Consider the following 19,221-nt stretch of genomic DNA (forward strand, 5'->3'; position numbering starts at 1 on the left):
TCCCACCTCCTCCCTTTTTTTTTCTTTCTCTCTTGATTTTCTTCTCCTTGGCGCATAGGGCACTTGTGGGCTGTCCCACCAGCCCACTAAGGGCTGGTGTGTCTCCCCCAAGGCCTATGGGCTTCCCCGGGGTGGGTTGCCCCCCCCCCCTGGTGAACTCCCGGAACCCATTCGTCATTCCCGGTACATTCCCGGTAACTCCGAAAACCTTCCGGTAATCAAATGAGGTCATCCTATATATCAATCTTCGTTTCCGGACCATTCCGAAAACCCTCGTGACGTCCGTGATCTCATACGGGACTCCGAACAACATTCGGTAACCAACCATATAACTCAAATACACATAAAACAACGTCGAACCTTAAGTGTGCAGACCCTGCGGGTTCGAGAACTATGTAGACATGACCCGAGAGACTCCTCGGTCAATATCCAATAGCGGGACCTGGATGCCCATATTGGATCCTACATATTCTACGAAGATCTTATCGTTTGAACCTCAGTGCCAAGGATTCGTATAATCCCGTATGTCATTCCCTTTGTCCTTCGGTATGTTACTTGCCCGAGATTCGATCGTCAGTATCCGCATACCTATTTCAATCTCGTTTACCGGCAAGTCTCTTTACTCGTTCCGTAATACAAGATCCCGCAACTTACACTAAGTTACATTGCTTGCAAGGCTTGTGTGTGATGTTGTATTACCGAGTGGGCCCCGAGATACCTCTCCGTCACACGGAGTGACAAATCCCAGTCTTGATCCATACTAACTCAACTAACACCTTCGGAGATACCTGTAGAGAATCTTTATAGTCACCCAGTTACGTTGCGACGTTTGATACACACAAAGCATTCCTCCGGTGTCAGTGAGTTATATGATCTCATGGTCATAGGAATAAATACTTGACACGCAGAAAACAGTAGCAACAAAATGACACGATCAACATGCTATGTCTATTAGTTTGGGTCTAGTCCATCACGTGATTCTCCCAATGACGTGATCCAGTTATCAAGCAACAACACCTTGTTCATAATCAAAAGACACTGACTATGATTGACCAACTGGCTAGCCAACTAGAGGCATGCTAGGGACAGTGTTTTGTCTATGTATCCACACATGTAAATGAGTCTTCATTCAATACAATTATAGCATGGATAATAAACTATTATCTTGATACAGGAATTATAATAATAACTATATTTATTATTGCCTCTAGGGCATAATTCCAACAAGGGGAAAGGAGATAAAGTGTGTGCGTGCAAAATTGATTCCACCCAAACCTTTCCACTACGGGTCCCCTCTTAATACTACGGCGTTCCTCTGACTCAAAGAAAGAGAATCATAGAGTACGTCGTGCTTCTGTTCCATGGAAAGAGGGGGCGAGTCGTCTTGTACCGTTGACATGTGTTATCTAAAATCTTAACACACACGATTAGTCCTTTGCGGTACTGTCATCAATCACCAAAATTACTTAGGCATAAACTATGCCCTAACAGAGTTCCAAGATCTAATCTATTGTACAAAGTTGAATGCTTTGCAGATGTCTAGCTTGAGAAATAGTGAAGGATTTTCCCACTTATGCAACCAATGAGCATAGTTACAAAGGAAGATGAAGTTCATGTGGATGCTTCTAGCTAGCCTTGAAGGCACTTTGCATGTTTGACATGGGTGTGTCTATTTGAGGAGCAAGTTCCAAGGCAAGCATCATAGCAAATATTTTTCTTAACGACAATCTAGGACAAGTTGATCATTTGTAACATATTCCTTTGGGTGAAATTTTTGATAGAAGGCTTGTCCATCAAGATTTAGTGGCTCACTTCATTGGTTGACTCGCATTTATTCCTCGTCTTAATTGCAGATGATATATTTTCTCCATAAGACTTGGCGATGTTATGTTTGAACACGACACGCGTGGGTATTGTCGGGTTTTACTTTATTATAGCATTTGTGTTGTCTTGGGTCTTAGGGCATCTCCAACGGCATGCATCAAAATGGGCACACCAAATGTCCACATACAACTGATAGGGGGTAACCATCCAACCCGTTGCACCACATATTCGCCCGTGTGTTTTTCCTATATTCGAGCACTCAAGATAATCAAAGATAAATATCATTCTTCGTCCATAATAATGATGTGCTCATATTTCAACGCAATAATAATTAGAATATAAATATTACAGTCCAAACATGAAATTTTGTAGTTCAGATTTCAATTCAACTTATTTGGACACAACTTATAGTTTTCCCTTGAAGCACCCACAAATACCCAACTAGACCATTCTCAAGCTGCTCATGAGTTGATAGGTGACAAATTTGTTGATGCATTTGGATAAAATACTCAAATATCACTGGATTCTTCTCTGGAAATTGGATATAGGATCACTGATATGCTCAACTTCCATACCATAGTGAACTCCATCTCCCTCGTCCTTCATAGACATGTTGTGCATGATCACACAATTTGTCATCTCCTTCCACAATGTCTCCCGATCCCATATTTTTGTAGGTCCTCGAACAACTATGAAACAGGCTTGGAGCTCTCTAGACGCCCTCTCCACATATTTTCTAGATCCTTCTTGTCTTTGGGGAAAGTGAGATCTTTTATCACCCCTTGTATCAGAAATATTCTTGAAAAAGGTCGCCCATGAAGGATAGATGTCATCACAAATATAATAATCCATGTTGTAGTCATGATCATTGATGTTATAGTTGCATGGAGGAGCTTCTCTCACACACAACCTTGCAAACAATGGACACCGCGTTGCATGTAGATGTCATTGTGAGATCCAGGCATACCAAAGAAAGAGTACAAATCCGGATGTTTTGTGAGGCAACTACTTCAACAATGATGACATGCTTCTTATAGTGGCCCTGATATTGGCCTTGTAGATCATATGTGCAATTCTCCATTTCTAGTTGACGCAATCTATGGATCCGAGCTTACCTAGCCACAGTCTTGATATCATGAGCCTAGCTTGTGGTATCTTTGGCGGTAGGTTCTCTCAAGTACTTCAGTCCAAACACCTTGACCACCGCAGTAGCAAACATGGCCATGGCTTTGAGACTATGCGTTCGGGCATCAGAGCTAATTGTCCCACGAATCTGTCGTCGTGCCATAGGCAAGCATCCTCAATGCATTCGTGCAATTTTGGTCACCAGAGAATCCAGTGTTTTCAATGACATCCTTTTTCAAGATGATGTAGTCATCATAGGCCCGGACATCATTCTTGAGGCACAATATAGTTTGCCTAATTTGGAATCGGTGACTAAAATAGGGCTCGAATAGCGCATCGGGGACAGAGTAGTTGCCCATCAGCATCATATGGCTTCTTGCACAGTTTTGATTCATCGGTCGATGTCCCTTTGTTGATCACCTAAAACTGAGAACATGCTCGTCTACACATTGGGCATCTTTAGTAACCTAACCATATGCATAATCACCCTTCCATTCTCATTTTCACCCTCGTTTGATGAGGACGTATCAACGAAAGTACGCCATGTATGAATCCATCATGTTAGCTTCAAAGTAAACAACAAAAACGCTAATAAATATGGTTGTGACATTTGACCGAACACTTATCGGGCATGGTGTCCGCCATGAACAACAATGTGCAGTGGTGGAGGGCACTTGAGCAGCGACTGGACCAGTGGTGGAAGTAGGCATATGCATGTCGGGGATGGCGCGTAGATGGAGCGGCGAAGGTTCGACAAGGCCTGAGCAGTGGAGTGGGTGATACAATCGTGGTGGCGGTCTCGGAGTATCTAGATGCATAGCATGGGGTCCGGGTGAGGTTTTTAGGTCGGATGTAGGTGACGGTGGTGCGGTGCTTCCAACACACGTCGAAGCACCAACTTACGGAGCTTGAGAGGCGGCGGTCGTGTGGACGTCGGAGTACCGGCTTGCGGAGCTTGGCAGGTGGCGTTGGTGTCGTGCTTCCAACAGATGTTCCATGTACTTCTTTTTCCACAACAAGGTATTATCATTACACTAGATGAGTCATACAACCATCATTTGGATTCCGTGGGTTCTCAAATCCTCCTCCATCAGGATTGGTATGTCAAAAGCGTAGGCCTACATGGCAAATGTCCGAATGCTCGCAAACCTCTCTCGCTTTGTTTCTGTTTTGTGGGATTTCGAATATCTAAACTGCGTCACGGACACACGAATTTGGATAACCTAGCGTGTCCGGACAGTGTGGTCCATATATTGCATGCGTTTTGATGCATGGCGTTGGAGTTGCCCTTAGGCTGTCCGTAATGGGAATATCATAGGTAGTATCATGCATGCCAACTAGGCAATTTCGATGAGGTGTCATGGAATTAAATAAAGAAAAAGAGAGTTGAGTATCATATCATGATACCGTATCATATTAAATGATGTGCTACTATGTGTCTTGCATGGCAATAAAAAAAACTCAATTTAAATATATATATATATATATATATATATATATATATATATATATATATATATATATATATATATACAAATATTCATGTTCAATTTAGTCTTCCAGAACATCTCAACAAGCAACTCAGTTCTAGTCTTCTAGTAGATCATTAAAAGAAAAACTCTGTTCCATGTACTTCTTTTTCCATAATAAGGTATTATCTTATAGATGAGTCATACAACCACCATATTTGGATCCCCTGGGTTTTCAAGTCCTCGTCCATCAGGATTGGGCATGTCAAAAGCGTAGGCCTACATGGCGGATGTCGGAATACCCGCAAACCTTTCTAGCTTTGCTTCTGATTTGTAGAATTTCGGATATCTGAACCGCGTTGCGGATATCTGAACCGCGTTGCGGACACACGGCTTTGGATGACCTAGAACTGAGTGTAGTCCATATATTTTGGAGGCGCGTTGGAGTTGCCCTTAACTGCGTGCAAGATAGGCAGATCAAGTACGGGGCCATGGGACCGTGGCACAATGACACCCATTAACAATTTGAAAAAGAAAATTATTTTATATACAAATATTCATGTTCAATTTAGTCTTCCAAAACATCTCAACAAGCAACTCACTTCTAGTCTTCTAGTAGATCATTCAAAAAGAAAGAAAAAACTCTGTTCTAGGAAGAACCGGGAGGTCCTTCAAACCGTATGTAGTCGTACATGACCCCTAAGAAGACGCTGTTGGCCCTCGTCTGCGTGATGTGGATGGTGTTGTCGCCTTCCCTGAGCAGCCTCCCGCTGATGGGGAACTCGAAGCTCCACTGCGTGCCATGGTCGCCGTGCCTCGCGATCGCGTTGCCGTCGCCGAACGCCGGCGTCCCGAAGACCCCGCCCACGCGCCTCGTCGCCCCGTTCACCTGGACCTGCAGCCTCGCCGCTTGAGCGGCCGCGAGGGCGACCCGCATGGTGTAGGTGCCGCCGGGCACGACGCGGTCCAGGTTGAACCTGATCTGCCGCGTCGTCGGCACGATGTCGTCGCCGACCTTTCTGCACGACAGATTGACGTCGGTCGGTCAGTAATTTATGCCGTGTTTGCTTGGACTGAAGACGAAATGCACCCCTATATAGATATATGTGTGTTGCATACCTTGTGACATGTGCAAAGTACCAGTCCTTGGAGTGGTTGCTCTCGCCGACGGTGTAGACGAGATCGTCCGTCGGGTACAGTTGGGCGTACCTCTCCCACAGCCCGTACTGCCTGTACCTGTGGAACCAGATCAGTTAAACTAGCTGTCAGATCAGACCAAAGGCTGAAAATCTCTCACTGGTCGATTTGCAGTTGAGCTATCTGAAGTTCTGAGCTAACCTGTCTTTGTCATGGAAGAGCTTGTTGAGGTACTTCGTGTCGGGGTCGGGGACGAACATCTCCGCCGCGCTCCGGTCAGGAACGCCGATCTCCCACAGCGTCGGACCAGATCTCGGGGGCTCGAACACAAGATCCCCGAGGTTGATTGCACCGCCTGTACGTTTCAAGGTTCACAGTCAGCAAAACAAGGTTAATTGACAGTTCTATCTTCTGTTTTTGAACGAGCAGTTCTATCTTCTTTTTTTTCAAAGGGGTAGACAGTTGGTGCTGGATCGTGCAAAAACTGAGAGACGAACCGGATGTTACGGTGACGCGGGTGGTGTTCATGTAATCGCCAAGAACCCCAGGAACCCACGCGTAGAGGTTGTACTCCCCTGCCCGGACGTTGTCAATGGTGAACTCGCCGGAAGTGTTCGACGCCGTTGTCCAGAACTGGTAGCCCTTGCTCTGCGTCGCCCACGAGCCAGGCTGCCCGGGCGCGGACAGGCCGACGTAAGCTGCCCGAGCCGGCATGTTCTCCCTGCTCACGTGCCTGCACAAACACATGAAGATTTCAGCCCGTGACAAGCAAGCCAAGCCAAGCAGCATACAAATACAAGTATGATGCACTGTATGTTTATGTTTGTAGTATGTACCTGTCGCTGACGAGCAATCGGCCGGTGACGGAGCCTCTCTCGCCGGCCTTGTGGAAGTCCGGCGACTCCGGGAAGCTGTAGGGCCACCTGGCCGCCTCGGCCTGGGCCGTCGCCTTGGCGTCCTCCCAGAGCGCCCGCGGGTCACCGTTGTTCGAGTTGGAGTTGAGGTAGACGAACACGGGGCCCATGACCTTCTTCCACTGCTCGCCGTCCCCGATGCGCGCCACGATGTCGTCGCCGACGTAGTGCGTCCCGTGGAACACGCTCATGCACGTCGGGCCGACGTGCGAGGTGAGGTCGCGCTTGAGCGGCCCGCCGCTCTTGAACTCGCTGCTGGGGGTGACAACCCAGAAGCCGACGGGGTTCGGGCGGCCGGCGGTGACCCACCCGTGCACCATGTTGTCCTTGGTGTCCAGCGTGTACTGGTACTTGTCGTCCACCTCCCCCTTGAACTGCGGCTCCGACGGGTCGACCAGCAGCACCGCCTCCCTGTACGCCAGCGGGGAGCTGCGCGGCGACTCCCGGTCGGCCGCCCGCGGCATGTACCGCTGGATGTCGTCCGAGACGGCCATGTAGTTGAACCTGTCCATGTTGAGCTTGAAGGCGAGCCGGGCCAGGCTGATGTCGATGGCCGGCGTGTCCGCGCCGTGCTCCAGGATGGCGTAGCTGTAGAACCCGGAGCTGCCCTTGAGCATCACCAGCCTCTTGTCCACGTTCAGCCGGACGCCGTTCCGACTTGGGCTGTACGCGATCCGGAACGACAGCTCCACCTGCTCCTCGCTCTGCGTTACCACCCTGAACTCCGAGCCATCCAGCCTGCGTGCGTGCGTACGTACACGAAAATATGTAAGAAAATTTTCTCAGAGACGATGCATTTTTAAAGCTATTTTGATCGAGGTCACGGTCACGTACGTGTTGAGCAGGCCTCGCTGGTCGGACCCAGGGATGTTCCACACCATATCCCAGTACCCGCCGGTGTTTTTGCTTCTGGTGGAGTGCAGCAGGTTGGTCCGATCCCCGCCGTAGAGGACGCCGGTGATGTGGCCCCCGGGCCTCGACAGCGACACCTGCACCAACCCGTTGTCCACCACCACCTGCACACGTACGCAAGTATGTAAGTTATACGTATATATACGGAGTCATATATATATGTACATGCACGTACGGCAGTAGGAAACCATGCATGCCAGATATATACAGTACCTGTTTACGATCCACGCGCAGCGTAACGCCGGCGCTGGATCCCGAGGACGGCGCCGCGGCCACGGCGGCGAACTGCTGCAGCATCAACGAGACGGCGACGGCGAGCAGGATCAGGTGCCTCGCCGTCGCCATCGTGAGGTGTGAAGTTCGTTCGTGCGCCGTCGCCGGGATGGCCTACGTGCAAAACTGATGAGCTGCACCCGATCGATACCGTGATGCCGAGACTCGATTCAACTTGTTGCCCGTACGTTGCTCATGATTTCCATATATATAGTGGTACGGCCTGGGCGCCGGATTAGCGCGGGACCGAGCAGGAGTTTTAAATTTGAGCGTGGAACGGACGGACTGCGATTTAGTTTGTCACTCGGAAGTGGCCCATGAAGGCCTGCATCAAACAGCCCATAGGAAATTCACACAACATAATAATAATAATCGAAGAAAAGGCCCATGGAGCCCTCCAACCGTGGTTGCACGTATCCTGAGATTACATCCGATTGTCCCATTTCTCACAAAAAGAAAAAAACATCCGATGGTCCCATTGTCAACTGAAAATTAAGTCGATTCAGGATTAGCAGTGGTATCACTTCAATCTGGCCATCCATACCCACGAACAAAAAAAAAAAAAAAACTGGCAATTCATGATTAAAGTACATTCAACTAAAGATCACAACAAGGGTGATCTTGATGAGCTCTCCGTTCCATAGTTGTGATGTTGCCAATCCTAACTTTCTGCATGGGTTATCCGCAAGAATTATGTTGAACCCGTTCGACATGCTAATCTATGCATCAACAATTCAAAAAAATCACATTCTTTTGAGTTGTCCCCCTTCAATTGTATTAATTTTGACCTTTATCTATGAGTGGATATTCAAGTGTAATCGTGCAATCATGTTCTTCGATGCATATTATTCTTGTGGTCTGTCAAGTCATTCTATTCCGCAATATCTAGGAGAAACAAACTCCAGTGCCTCATCCATTTTCAAGGATTTGGTCAAAGCAGTTGTACTCTACAGATCAAAATGCCAATCCAGCTTTTGTTTTGTTCTACCTTGAAGTATTTCCCTTTTTATGTCAAGAGTATCATGAGAATTTCACAACCTGTTATGAACTCTTGATACAGTGATACTTCTCGCCATCATTATTCATTTCTCGGTCTCCGTGTTTGTTGTAACCCGAATGCTGACAAGTAAACCATGATATGTGAAATCAATACTCCTAGCAACCCTGTTGCCTTGTAGTTAATGGACAATAAATTCATTCTTAATGTGTTGGTTATTGAATCACCATTTGAAGATTGATCGTGCTACCTAGTCCATCTTTCCTGGTGTACTTTTCAATCAATGAGTTAGGATTGTGTCAATTCCTCGCTCTTTTGATCATATCATCTTGCCCTGAAAAGTGACATTGTTCTCGAGCTCAGTAACATATCGGTGGTTCGTGATTTTCCAAATATCTTCTCGAAAGTATTACCAGGTTGTTCCCTGACTGTTATGTTGAGTTCGTGATAGAGTTGGTTTCTTTGTAGACCATCCTTTCTAGAAGAATCTGTGTTGGATACCCCTGAACTAGTTGGTTAAGCTAAACAACAACTTGGAGAGTTGGGAGATAAAAGCCTCTCCTAACTTAGTTCATTCCAAAGGGGTATCTTTTGGGGGTGTGTCTGTGTTGAAGAAAGATGGTATCTTCATCTATTGACCTTTCTGATCAATTGTTGCATCTATTGTTTTATCCAATCTTTTATTTAAGTGTGGGTTATCGTCAAATCAAAATCAGAACCAAAGATTTTGCTAATGTTGTTTTACTCGTGGATGTTTCCTGGAGCATGCATCATTATATCTTTGGTTTGACCAATGATATCACCTTGCTCACAAAAGTTGTGGAATTCCATCTATATGGATATATTGATGAACTGTCGTTGAGCACATCGGCAACACATTTGTCTTCTCCGTAACTTATGTTGGACATTAAGCTAGTGTTGGAAACTTTTGTAGGCATTATCTTCATGTCTCGTACATGAAGCATATGTTTGGTGTAAGGAGTGACTTAATCTAAATTCATGTGCATATGGTGCAAGTTGCCGTCGTGAATTCGAGAACTTTTATTTTGCTTCCTTTGGAATCATCCCAAGTCAGTTACACATGTGCGGATGTATGCTACGGGTTGGTACATTAATTACCTCCATTCCATATGTATTCCCTAGCACACCAAGCCACTAACTGATTTGTACAAGGAAAACAAGTTCCTTCTTAAGAGATAACCAGAGCTTATGTAAGGACTTCACTATCCTCGATGATTGCCATGGACATTTTGTTGTAATATTTCTATGTGGGCACGATTGCCATGGACATCCTATTCACATGTGTCTTGCAATCTAGCTCATGTTTTGGAGCCGACTTCAGTGGTTCATTTCCCGAGAATCGTGCAACGTCATCTCGTCGATTTGTCTTGCAACCATTCGTTTTGGACACACGGAGTCTAGAATATTCTAGCACCAATAAGATCTGAATCTCAGGCAGATATGATGGTTGGGACGTTTCCCAAGAGTTCTAATATTGGTCTTTCTGTAACCAGATAGAGTGGATGTTGTGGCCAACACACCTAGCGAGAAGACCTATTATTACTGTTTGTTCATTCACCAACTTGGCTACTTCTCCATGAGGATTTTGTATGACTTATTTTAGAAGTTGTCCCTCGTGGAATCGGAATGGTGTTAGAAGTGGTCATGCATCAGTACAAGTGGACCAGGTAAGAGGATGGCAAGTACATGCATAGGGTAACCCACAAATAAAGATATTCATAGTTTGTGTTGTCAATCATGCACTTCACATTTACTTTGCAAGAAAGATGGAATAAATGAGTAAAATTAGCATACTTTTGATGCTCTAATATGGTTTGAATTTTTGTGTTTAAGCCACCCATAGAATATGTAGATGTAGTCTTGATATATTTGACAAGTCCACATCGCATCAAACTAGTATCCAGTTCTTAATAGCATTCCTCTACATAACTATTTCCTCAACTCCATCTCATCCATAGTTATTAGCATGAGATAACTAGAAGGGAGATCGAAGGACCAAGACGGACGGTGCAAGGATGTACCATTTTTCTCGCTATTTTCATTGGAAATCGAGTCAGTTCAAAGCCAGCACTACTACTTTTGACTTTGGTAGGGTTTTCCCTGAAAATGAAGGGTGATGTACGTAGCAATAAGTATTTCCCTTAGTTAAGAACCAAGGTTTATCGAACTAATAGGACATTCACACAAACAACCGTCGACAATACCTACACACACAAAAGCAAATACTTGCACTCAATGCTGGAAAGAGGGTTGTCAATCCCCTGGTACTCGTTAATTGCTAAAACTAAATCAGATAGTAGTAGATAGATAAATTGGAAAGTACAATAAAAATAAATAAATTGCAGCAATGTATTTAGGGTTTTAGTAATATGTTGAATAGACCCGGGGCTATAGTTTTCACTAGAGGTACTCAAGAAAATAGCATACGGTGGATAAATAAATTGTTGTTGGGCCATTAATAGAAAAGCCATAGTTATGACGTTATTCATGGCATGTACGGAATGACGTCTATGACAAGTACACCGACTATTTTTTGCATCTACTACTATTACTCCACTCCAAGATTGCTTATAGGTATTAAGTTTATAACAGAGAGAGTAATGCATGAAGTGTTGGAAATATGCCCTAGAGGCAATAATAAATTAGTTATTATTATATTTCCTTGTTCATAATAATCGTTTATTATCCATGCTAGAATTCTATTGATTGGAAACTCAAATACATGTGTGGATACATAGACAACACACTGTCCCTAGTGAGCCTCTAGTTGACTAGTTCGTTGATCAAAGATGGTCAAGGTTTCCTGGCCATAGGCAAGTGTTGTCACTTGATAACGGGATCACATCATTAGGAGAATCATGTGATAGCCAAGACCCAAAACTATGAACGTAGCATATTGATCGTGTCGTTTTATTGCTATTGTTTTCTGCGTGTCAAGTGTTTGTTCAAATGACCATGAGATCATATAACTCACTGGCACCGGAGGAATACCTTGTGTGCATCAAACGTCTCAACGTAACTGGGTGACTATAAAGGTGTTCTACAGGTATCTCCGAAGGTGTCCGTTGAGTTAGTATGGATCAAGACTGGGATTTGTCACTCCGTGTGACGGAGAGGTATCTCGGGGCCCACTCGGTAATAAAACATCACACACAAGCCTTGCAAGCAATGTGACTAAGTGTAAGTCACGTGATCTTTTATTACGGAACGAGTAAAGAAACTTGCCGGTAACGAGATTGAAATAGGTATGAGGATACCGACGATCGAATCTCGGGCAAGTAACATACCTAAGGACAAAGGGAATGACATACGGTATTATATGAATCCTTGACACTGAGTTCAACCGATAAGATCTTCGGAGAATATGTAGGATCCAATATGGGCATCCAGGTCCCGCTATTGGGTATTGACCAAGGAGTATCTCGGGGCATGTCTACATAGTTCTCGAACTCGCATGGGTCTGCAAACTTAAGGTTCGCCGATGTTTTACTATAGTTGAGTTATATATGTGGTTACAGAATGTTGTTCGGAGTCCCGAATGAGATCATGGATGTCACGAGGGTTTTTGGAATGGTTCGGAGACGAAGATTGATATATATGATGACTTCATTTGGTTACTGGAAAGTTTTCGGGCATTACCGGGAATGTACCGGGAGTGATGTATGGGTTCCGGGAGTTCACCGGGAGGGGGGCAACCCTCCCGGGGGAAGCCCAAAGGACTTATGGGTGGCGCACCATCCCTTAGTGGGCTGGTGGGACAGCCCAATAAGGCCTATGCGCCATAAGAGAAAAACCAAAGAAAAAAAAAGAAAAGGTGGGAAAGAAGAGAAGGACTCCGCTTTCCAATCCTAGTTGGACTAGGATTGGAGTAGGACTCCTCCTCCTCCTCTTGGCCGGTGCACCTTGGGGACTTGGTCCTCAAGGCAAGTCCCCTGCCCCTCCCTCCTATATATAGTGGTGATTTAGGGCTGATTTGAGACAACTTTGCCACGTGCAACTTAGATCTAGACACCATAGTTCTACCTCTAGATCTTATTTCTGCGGAGCTCGGGCGGAGCCCTGCAGGAGTAGATCCTTCACCACCACCGGAGTGCCGTCACGCTGCCGGAGAAATCATCTACTTCTCCATCTTGCTTTCTGGATCAAGAAGGCCGAGATCATCGTCGAGCTGTACGTGTGCTGAACGCGGAGGTGACGTCCGTTCGGCACTAGATCAGAACGGATCGTGAGACGGATCGCAAGACGGTTTGTGCAACGGATCGCGAGACGGTTCGTGGGACAAATCGCGGGACGGTTCGCGGGATGGTTCATGGGACGGATCGCGTGGCGGATTGAGGGACGTGAGGACGTTCCACTACATCAACCGCGTTTCTTAACGCTTCCTGCTGTGCGATCTACAAGGGTACGTAGATCCAAATCTCCTCACGTAGATGGACATCACCATGATAGGTCTTCGTGCACGTAGGAATTTTTTTGTTTCCCATGCGACGTTCCCCAACAGTGGCATCATGAGCTAGGTTCATGCGTAGATGTAATCTTGAGTAGAACGCAAAGGGTTTTGTGGACGGTCATGTTCAATTTGCTACCCTCCTTAGTCTTTTCTCGATTCGGCGGTATTGTTGGATTGAAGCGGCCGGACCGACTTTATTCATACGCTTACGAAAGACTGGTTTCATCGCTTGACATGCAACCTCGTTTCATAAAGATGACTGGTGGGTGTCAGTTTCTTCAACTTTAGTTGAATTGGTTTTGACCGAGGCGGTCCTTGGAGAGGTTAAATAGGAATTTGCACATCTCCGTTGTGGTTTTTTGGTAAGTAAGATGCGATCATACTAGATACCTATAGTAGCCACGTAAAACATGCAACAACAAATTAGAGGACGTCTAACTTGTTTTTGCAGGGTATGCTTGTGATTTGATATGGCCAATGACGTGATGTGATATATTGGATGTATGAGATGATCATGTTGTAATAGTTAATATCGACTGGCACGTCGATGCTACGACAACCGGCAGGAGCCATAGGGTTGTCTTTAAACTAACGTTTGTGTTTGCAAATGCGTTTACTATATTGCTAGGACGTAGCTTTAGTAGTAATAGCATATGTAGCACAACAACCTCGATGCCGACACGTTGATGGAGATCATGATGATGGAGATCGTGGTGTGGCGCCGGTGACAAGAAGATCGTGTCGGTGCTTTGGTGATGGAGATCAAGAAGCACAAGATGATGGCCATATCATGTCACTTATGAATTGCATGTGATGTTAATCCTTTTATGCACCTTATTTTGCTTAGAAGGACGGTAGAATTATGAGGTGATCTCTCACTAAAATTTCAAGAAGAAATTGTGGTCTCCCCGACTGTGCACCGTTGCTACAGTTCGTCGTTTCGAGACACCACGTGATGACCGGGTGTGATAGACTCAATGTTCACATACAACGGGTGCAATAACAGTTGCATACGCGAAACACTCGGGTTAAACTTGACGAGCCTAGCATGTGCAGACATGGCCTCGGAATACAAGAGACCAAAAGGTTGAGCATGAATCGTATAGTTAATATGATTAGCATAGAGATGCTTACGACTGAAACTATTCTCGACTCACGTGATGATCGGACTTGAGGTAGTGGATTTGGATCATGTACCACTCAAATGACTAGAGAGATGTACTTTTTGAGTGGGAGTTCTTAATTAATATGATTAATTGAACTAATTAGCATGAACATAGTCTAATGGTCTTTATGAATTACGGTGTAGCTTGCGCTATAGCTCTACTGTTTTATATGTTCCTAGAGAAAATTTAGTTGAAAGTTGATAGTAGCATCTTTGCGGACTTAGTCCGTAAAACTGAGGATTGTCCTCATTGATGCGCAGAAGGCTTATGTCCTTAATGCACCACGCGGTGTGCTGCACCTCGAGCATCGTCTATGGATGTTTCGAACATCTGACATACATGTTTTTGATGACTACGTGATAGTTCAGTGTGTAATACTTAATGGCTTAGAAGCAAGGCGCCGAAGACGTTTTGAAACGTCACGGAGCATAAGAGATGTTCTAAAGAGATGAAATTGAGATTTCATGCTCGTGCCCTTGTTGAGAGGTATGAGACCTCCGACAAGATTCTTTGTCTACAAAGTAAAGGAGAAAAGCTCAAATCGTTGAGCGTGTTCTCAGATTGTCTGAGTACAACAATCGCTTGAATCAAGTGGGAGTTAATCTTCCAGATGAGATAGTGATGGTTCTCCAAAAGTCACTGCCACTAAGCTGCTAGAGCTTCGTGATGAACTATAACATATCAAGGATAGATATGATGATCCTTGAGCGGTTCGCAATGTTTGACACTGCGAAAGTAGAAATCAAGAAGGAGCATCAATAGTTGATGGTTAGTAAAACCACTAGTTTCAAGAAGGGCAAGGGCTAGAAGGGACACTTCATGAAAACGGAAAACCAGTTGCTACTCTAATGAAGAAACCCAAGATTGAACCCAAACCCGAGACTAAGTGCTTCTGTTATAAGGGGAACGGTCACCGAGGCGGAGCTACCCTAGATACTTAGTAGATGAGAAGGCTGGAGAAGTCAACAAAGGTATATTTGATATACATGATATTGATGTGTACTTTACTAGTACTCCTAGTAGCACGAGGGTATTAGATACTGGTTCGATTGCTAAGTGATTAGTAAACTCAAAATAAAAGCTACGGAATAAACGGAGACTAGCTAAAGGCGAGGTGCTGATAAGTGTTGGAAGTGTTTCCAAGGTTGATGTGACCAAACATCGCACGCTCCCTCTACCATCGGGATTGGTGTTAAACCTAAATAATTGTTATTTGGTGTTTGCATTGAGCGTGAACATGATTAGATCGTGTTTATTGCAATACGATTATTCATTTAAAGAGAATAATGGTTATTCTATTTGCTTGAATAATTACCTTCAATGGTTTATTGAATCTCGATCGTAGTGTTACACATGTTCATAATATTGGTGCCAAAAAGATACAAAGTAATAATGATAGTACCACTTACTTGCGGCACTGCCGCTTGAGTCATGACGGTATAAAATGCATGAAGAAGCTCCATGTTGATGGATCTTTGTAATCACTCATTTTTGAAACGTTTGAGACATGCAAACCATACCTATTGGTATAAACGCATGAAGAAACTCCATGCGGATGGATCGTTTGGATTCACTTGATTTTGAATCACTTGAGACATGCAAATCATGCCACATGAAACAAGAGAGTAACTTGTTGGGAGTAATACATGTTTCATGTGTGCAGTCCAATAAGTGCTGAGGCATGCAGTGGATATCGTTATGTTCTTACTTCACTGACGATTTGAGGCGATACGGGAGTATTTACTTGATGAATCACAAAGTCTGAAATATTGAAAGGTTCAAAGCTATTTCAGAGTGAAGATCGTCGTGACAAGATGATAAACTGTCTATGATATGATCATAGAGATGAATATCCAAGTTACAAGTTTTTGGTACGCAGTTAAGACAATGTGAAAATTGTTTCGCAGTTCATGCCACCTGGAACACCATAGTGTGATGATGTGTTTAAACGTCATAGCCACGCCCTATTTGATAAAGTGCATACTATGATGTCTCGTATCGAATTACCACTATCGTTTATGGGTTATGCATTAGAGACAACTGCATTCACTTTATATAGGACACCGCGTATTTCCGTTGAGATGACATAGCATAGACTATGGTCTCGAGAAACCTAAGTTGTCGTTTCTTGAAAGTTTGGGGCTGCGATGCTTATGTGAAAAAGTATCAGTCTGATAAGCTCGAACCCAAAGCGGATAAATGCATCTTCATAGGATATCCAAAACAGTTGGATACATCTCCTATCTCAGATCCAGAAGCAAAGTGTTTGTTCCTAGAAACGGGTCCTTTCTCGAGGAAAGGTTTCTCTCAAAAGAATTGAGTGGGAGGGTGGTAGAACTTGATCAGGTTAGTGAACCGTCACTTCAACCAGTGTGTAGAAGGGCGCAGGAAGATGTTCCTGTGGCGCCTACACCAATTGAAGTGGAAGTTGATGATGGTGATCATTAGAGCTTCGGATCAAGTTACTACAAACCTCGTAGGTTGACAAGGTCGCGTACTGCTGCAGAGTGGTACGGTAACCCTGTCTTGTAGGTCATGTTGTTGAACAACAATGAACCTACGAGCTATGGAGAAGCGATGGTGGGCCCGGATTCCGACAAATGGCTTGAGGCCATGAAATCCGAGAGAGGATCCATGTATGAAGACAAAGTGTAGACTTTGGAAGAACTACTTGATGGTCGTAGGACTATTAAGTAAAGATGGATCTTTAAAATGGAGATATACGATGATGGTGAAAAGTCACTATTAAGAAAAGCTCGATTTGTCGCAAAGTTGTTTCTGACAAGTTCAAAAGAGTTGACTGTGATGAGATTTTCTCACTCGTAGCGATGCTAAAAGTCTGTTGGAATTATGTTAGTAGTTGCTGCATTATTTATGAAATATTGCACATAGGATGTCAAAACATTGTTTCCTCAACGGTTTCCTTAAGGAAAGGTTGCATGTATTACAACCAAAAAGTTTTGTCGATCCTAAGGATGCTAACAAGTATGGAAGCTCCAGCGATCCTTCTATGGACTGGTGCAAGCATCTCGGAGTTGGAATATACACTTTGATAAGATGATCAAAGCTTTTGGGTTTGTACATGGTTTATGAGAAACTTGTATTTCCAAAGAAGTCACTCGGAGCACTATAGAATTTCTGATAAGTATATGTGGTTGACATATTGTTGATCGGAAGTAATGTAGAATTTCTGTGAAGCATAAAAGGTTGTTTGAAAGGAGTTTTTCAATGGAAAACCTGGATAGAGATATTTGAACATTGAGCATCAAGATCTATAGAGATAGATCAAAACGCTCAATAAAACTTTCAAACGAAATGCATGCCTTGACAAGTTTTTGAAGGAGTTCAAAATAGATCGGCAAAGAAGGAGTTCTTGGCTGTGTTCTGATAACCCACAAGTGTAGGGGATCACAACAGTTTTCGAGGGTAGAGTATTCAACCCAAATTTATTGATTCTACACAAGGGGAAGCGAAAGAATATTCTCAAGTATTAGCAGCTGAGTTTGTCAGTTTCAACCACACCTGAAAGATTAGTGTGTGCAAGCAAAGTATCAGTAGGAAAGTAGTATGATAGCAACGGTGCCAGAAAAGGGTATGTTGACGGCAGACTATTCCTAACTTTTTGTATCAATGGCGCCATAAAATAGCACGTTGACGGGGGACTATTCTTCCCCGGCAACGGCTCCAGAAAAGTCTTGCAACAGGTAACAGCAAAGTAGCAAGTAACAACAGTAGTGACAGCATCAGCAAGTAACAACAGTAGTGACAACAGTAGCAAGGAACAGCAGTAACCAGTAGCAGCAGAGTAACAGCAGTAGCGACAAAGGAACATAGCAAGGACCAGTAGCAAAAGACTCGTAGGCAGTGGATTGGTGATGGATGATTATACCGGATGTGATTCATCATGTAATAGTTATAACACGGAGAAATAAGTAACTAGCTCCCGTTCGTTAATCTAATGTAGGCATGTATTCCGTATGTAGTCATACGTGCTTAGGGACAATAACTTGCATGACATCTATTGTCCATCCCTCCCGTGGCAGCGGGGTCCTAATGGAAACTACGGGATATTAAGGTTCTCCTTTTAATAAAGAACCGGACCAATGCATTAACACTTGGTGAATACATGAACTCCTCATACTATGGTCATCTCCGGGAGTGGTTCCGGCTATTGTCACTCTGGGGTTGCCGGGTCATAACACATAGTAGGTGACTACAACTTGCAATATAGGATCTAAAACACACATATATTGGCGACAACATAATAGGTTCAGATCTGAAATCATGGCACTCGGGCCCTAGTGACAAGCATTAAGCATGGCAAAGTAGTAGCAACATCAATCTCACAACATAGTGGATACTGTTGGAAATATGCCCTAGAGGCAATAATAAAATGGTTATTATCATATTTCCTTGTTCATGATAATCGTCTATTGTTCATGCTATAATTGTATTAATAGGAAACAGTAATGCATGTGTGGATAAATAGACCACAATGTGTCCCTAGCAAGCCTCTAGCTGGCTAGCTCGTTAGTCAATAGATGATCATGGTTTCCTGATCATGGGCATTAGATGTCATTGATAAGGGGATCACATCATTGGGAGAATGATGTGATGGACAAGACCCAATCCTAAGCCTAGCACCAGATCGTATTGTTCGTATGCTAAAGCTTTTCTAATGTCAAGTATCTTTTCCTTCGACCGTGAGATTGTGCAACTCCCGGATACCGTAGGAGTGCTTTGGGTGTATCAAACGTCACAACGTAACTGGGTGACTATAAAGGTGCACTACGGGTACCTCCGAAAGTGTCTGTTGGGTTGGTACGAATCGAGATCGGGATTTGTCACTCCGTGCGACGGAGAGGTATCTCTGGGCCCACTCGGTAGGACATCATCATGAGCTCAATGTGACTAAGGAGTTAGTCACACGATG

General features: G+C 44.3%; 1 protein-coding gene across 1 annotated transcript; it reads right to left on the reverse strand.

Annotated features, from left to right (window-relative positions):
- Positions 1 to 4,619: 4,619 nt before the first annotated feature.
- On the reverse strand, positions 4,620 to 7,726 carry LOC123405056 (rhamnogalacturonate lyase B-like). The gene is made up of 10 exons (XM_045098913.1): positions 7,595 to 7,726; positions 7,304 to 7,485; positions 6,779 to 7,207; positions 6,392 to 6,724; positions 6,053 to 6,288; positions 5,757 to 5,910; positions 5,538 to 5,654; positions 5,079 to 5,437; positions 4,870 to 4,925; positions 4,620 to 4,697 (listed from the first exon to the last, which is right to left on the reverse strand). The coding sequence occupies exons 1-10, from the start codon at positions 7,724 to 7,726 to the stop codon at positions 4,620 to 4,622; spliced, it is 2,076 nt and encodes a 691-aa protein (XP_044954848.1).
- Between the last annotated feature and the right edge of the window lie 11,495 nt (positions 7,727 to 19,221).

This window comes from Hordeum vulgare, chromosome 6H, assembly GCF_904849725.1.
Source record: "Hordeum vulgare subsp. vulgare chromosome 6H, MorexV3_pseudomolecules_assembly, whole genome shotgun sequence".
Lineage (NCBI taxonomy): Eukaryota > Viridiplantae > Streptophyta > Magnoliopsida > Poales > Poaceae > Hordeum > Hordeum vulgare.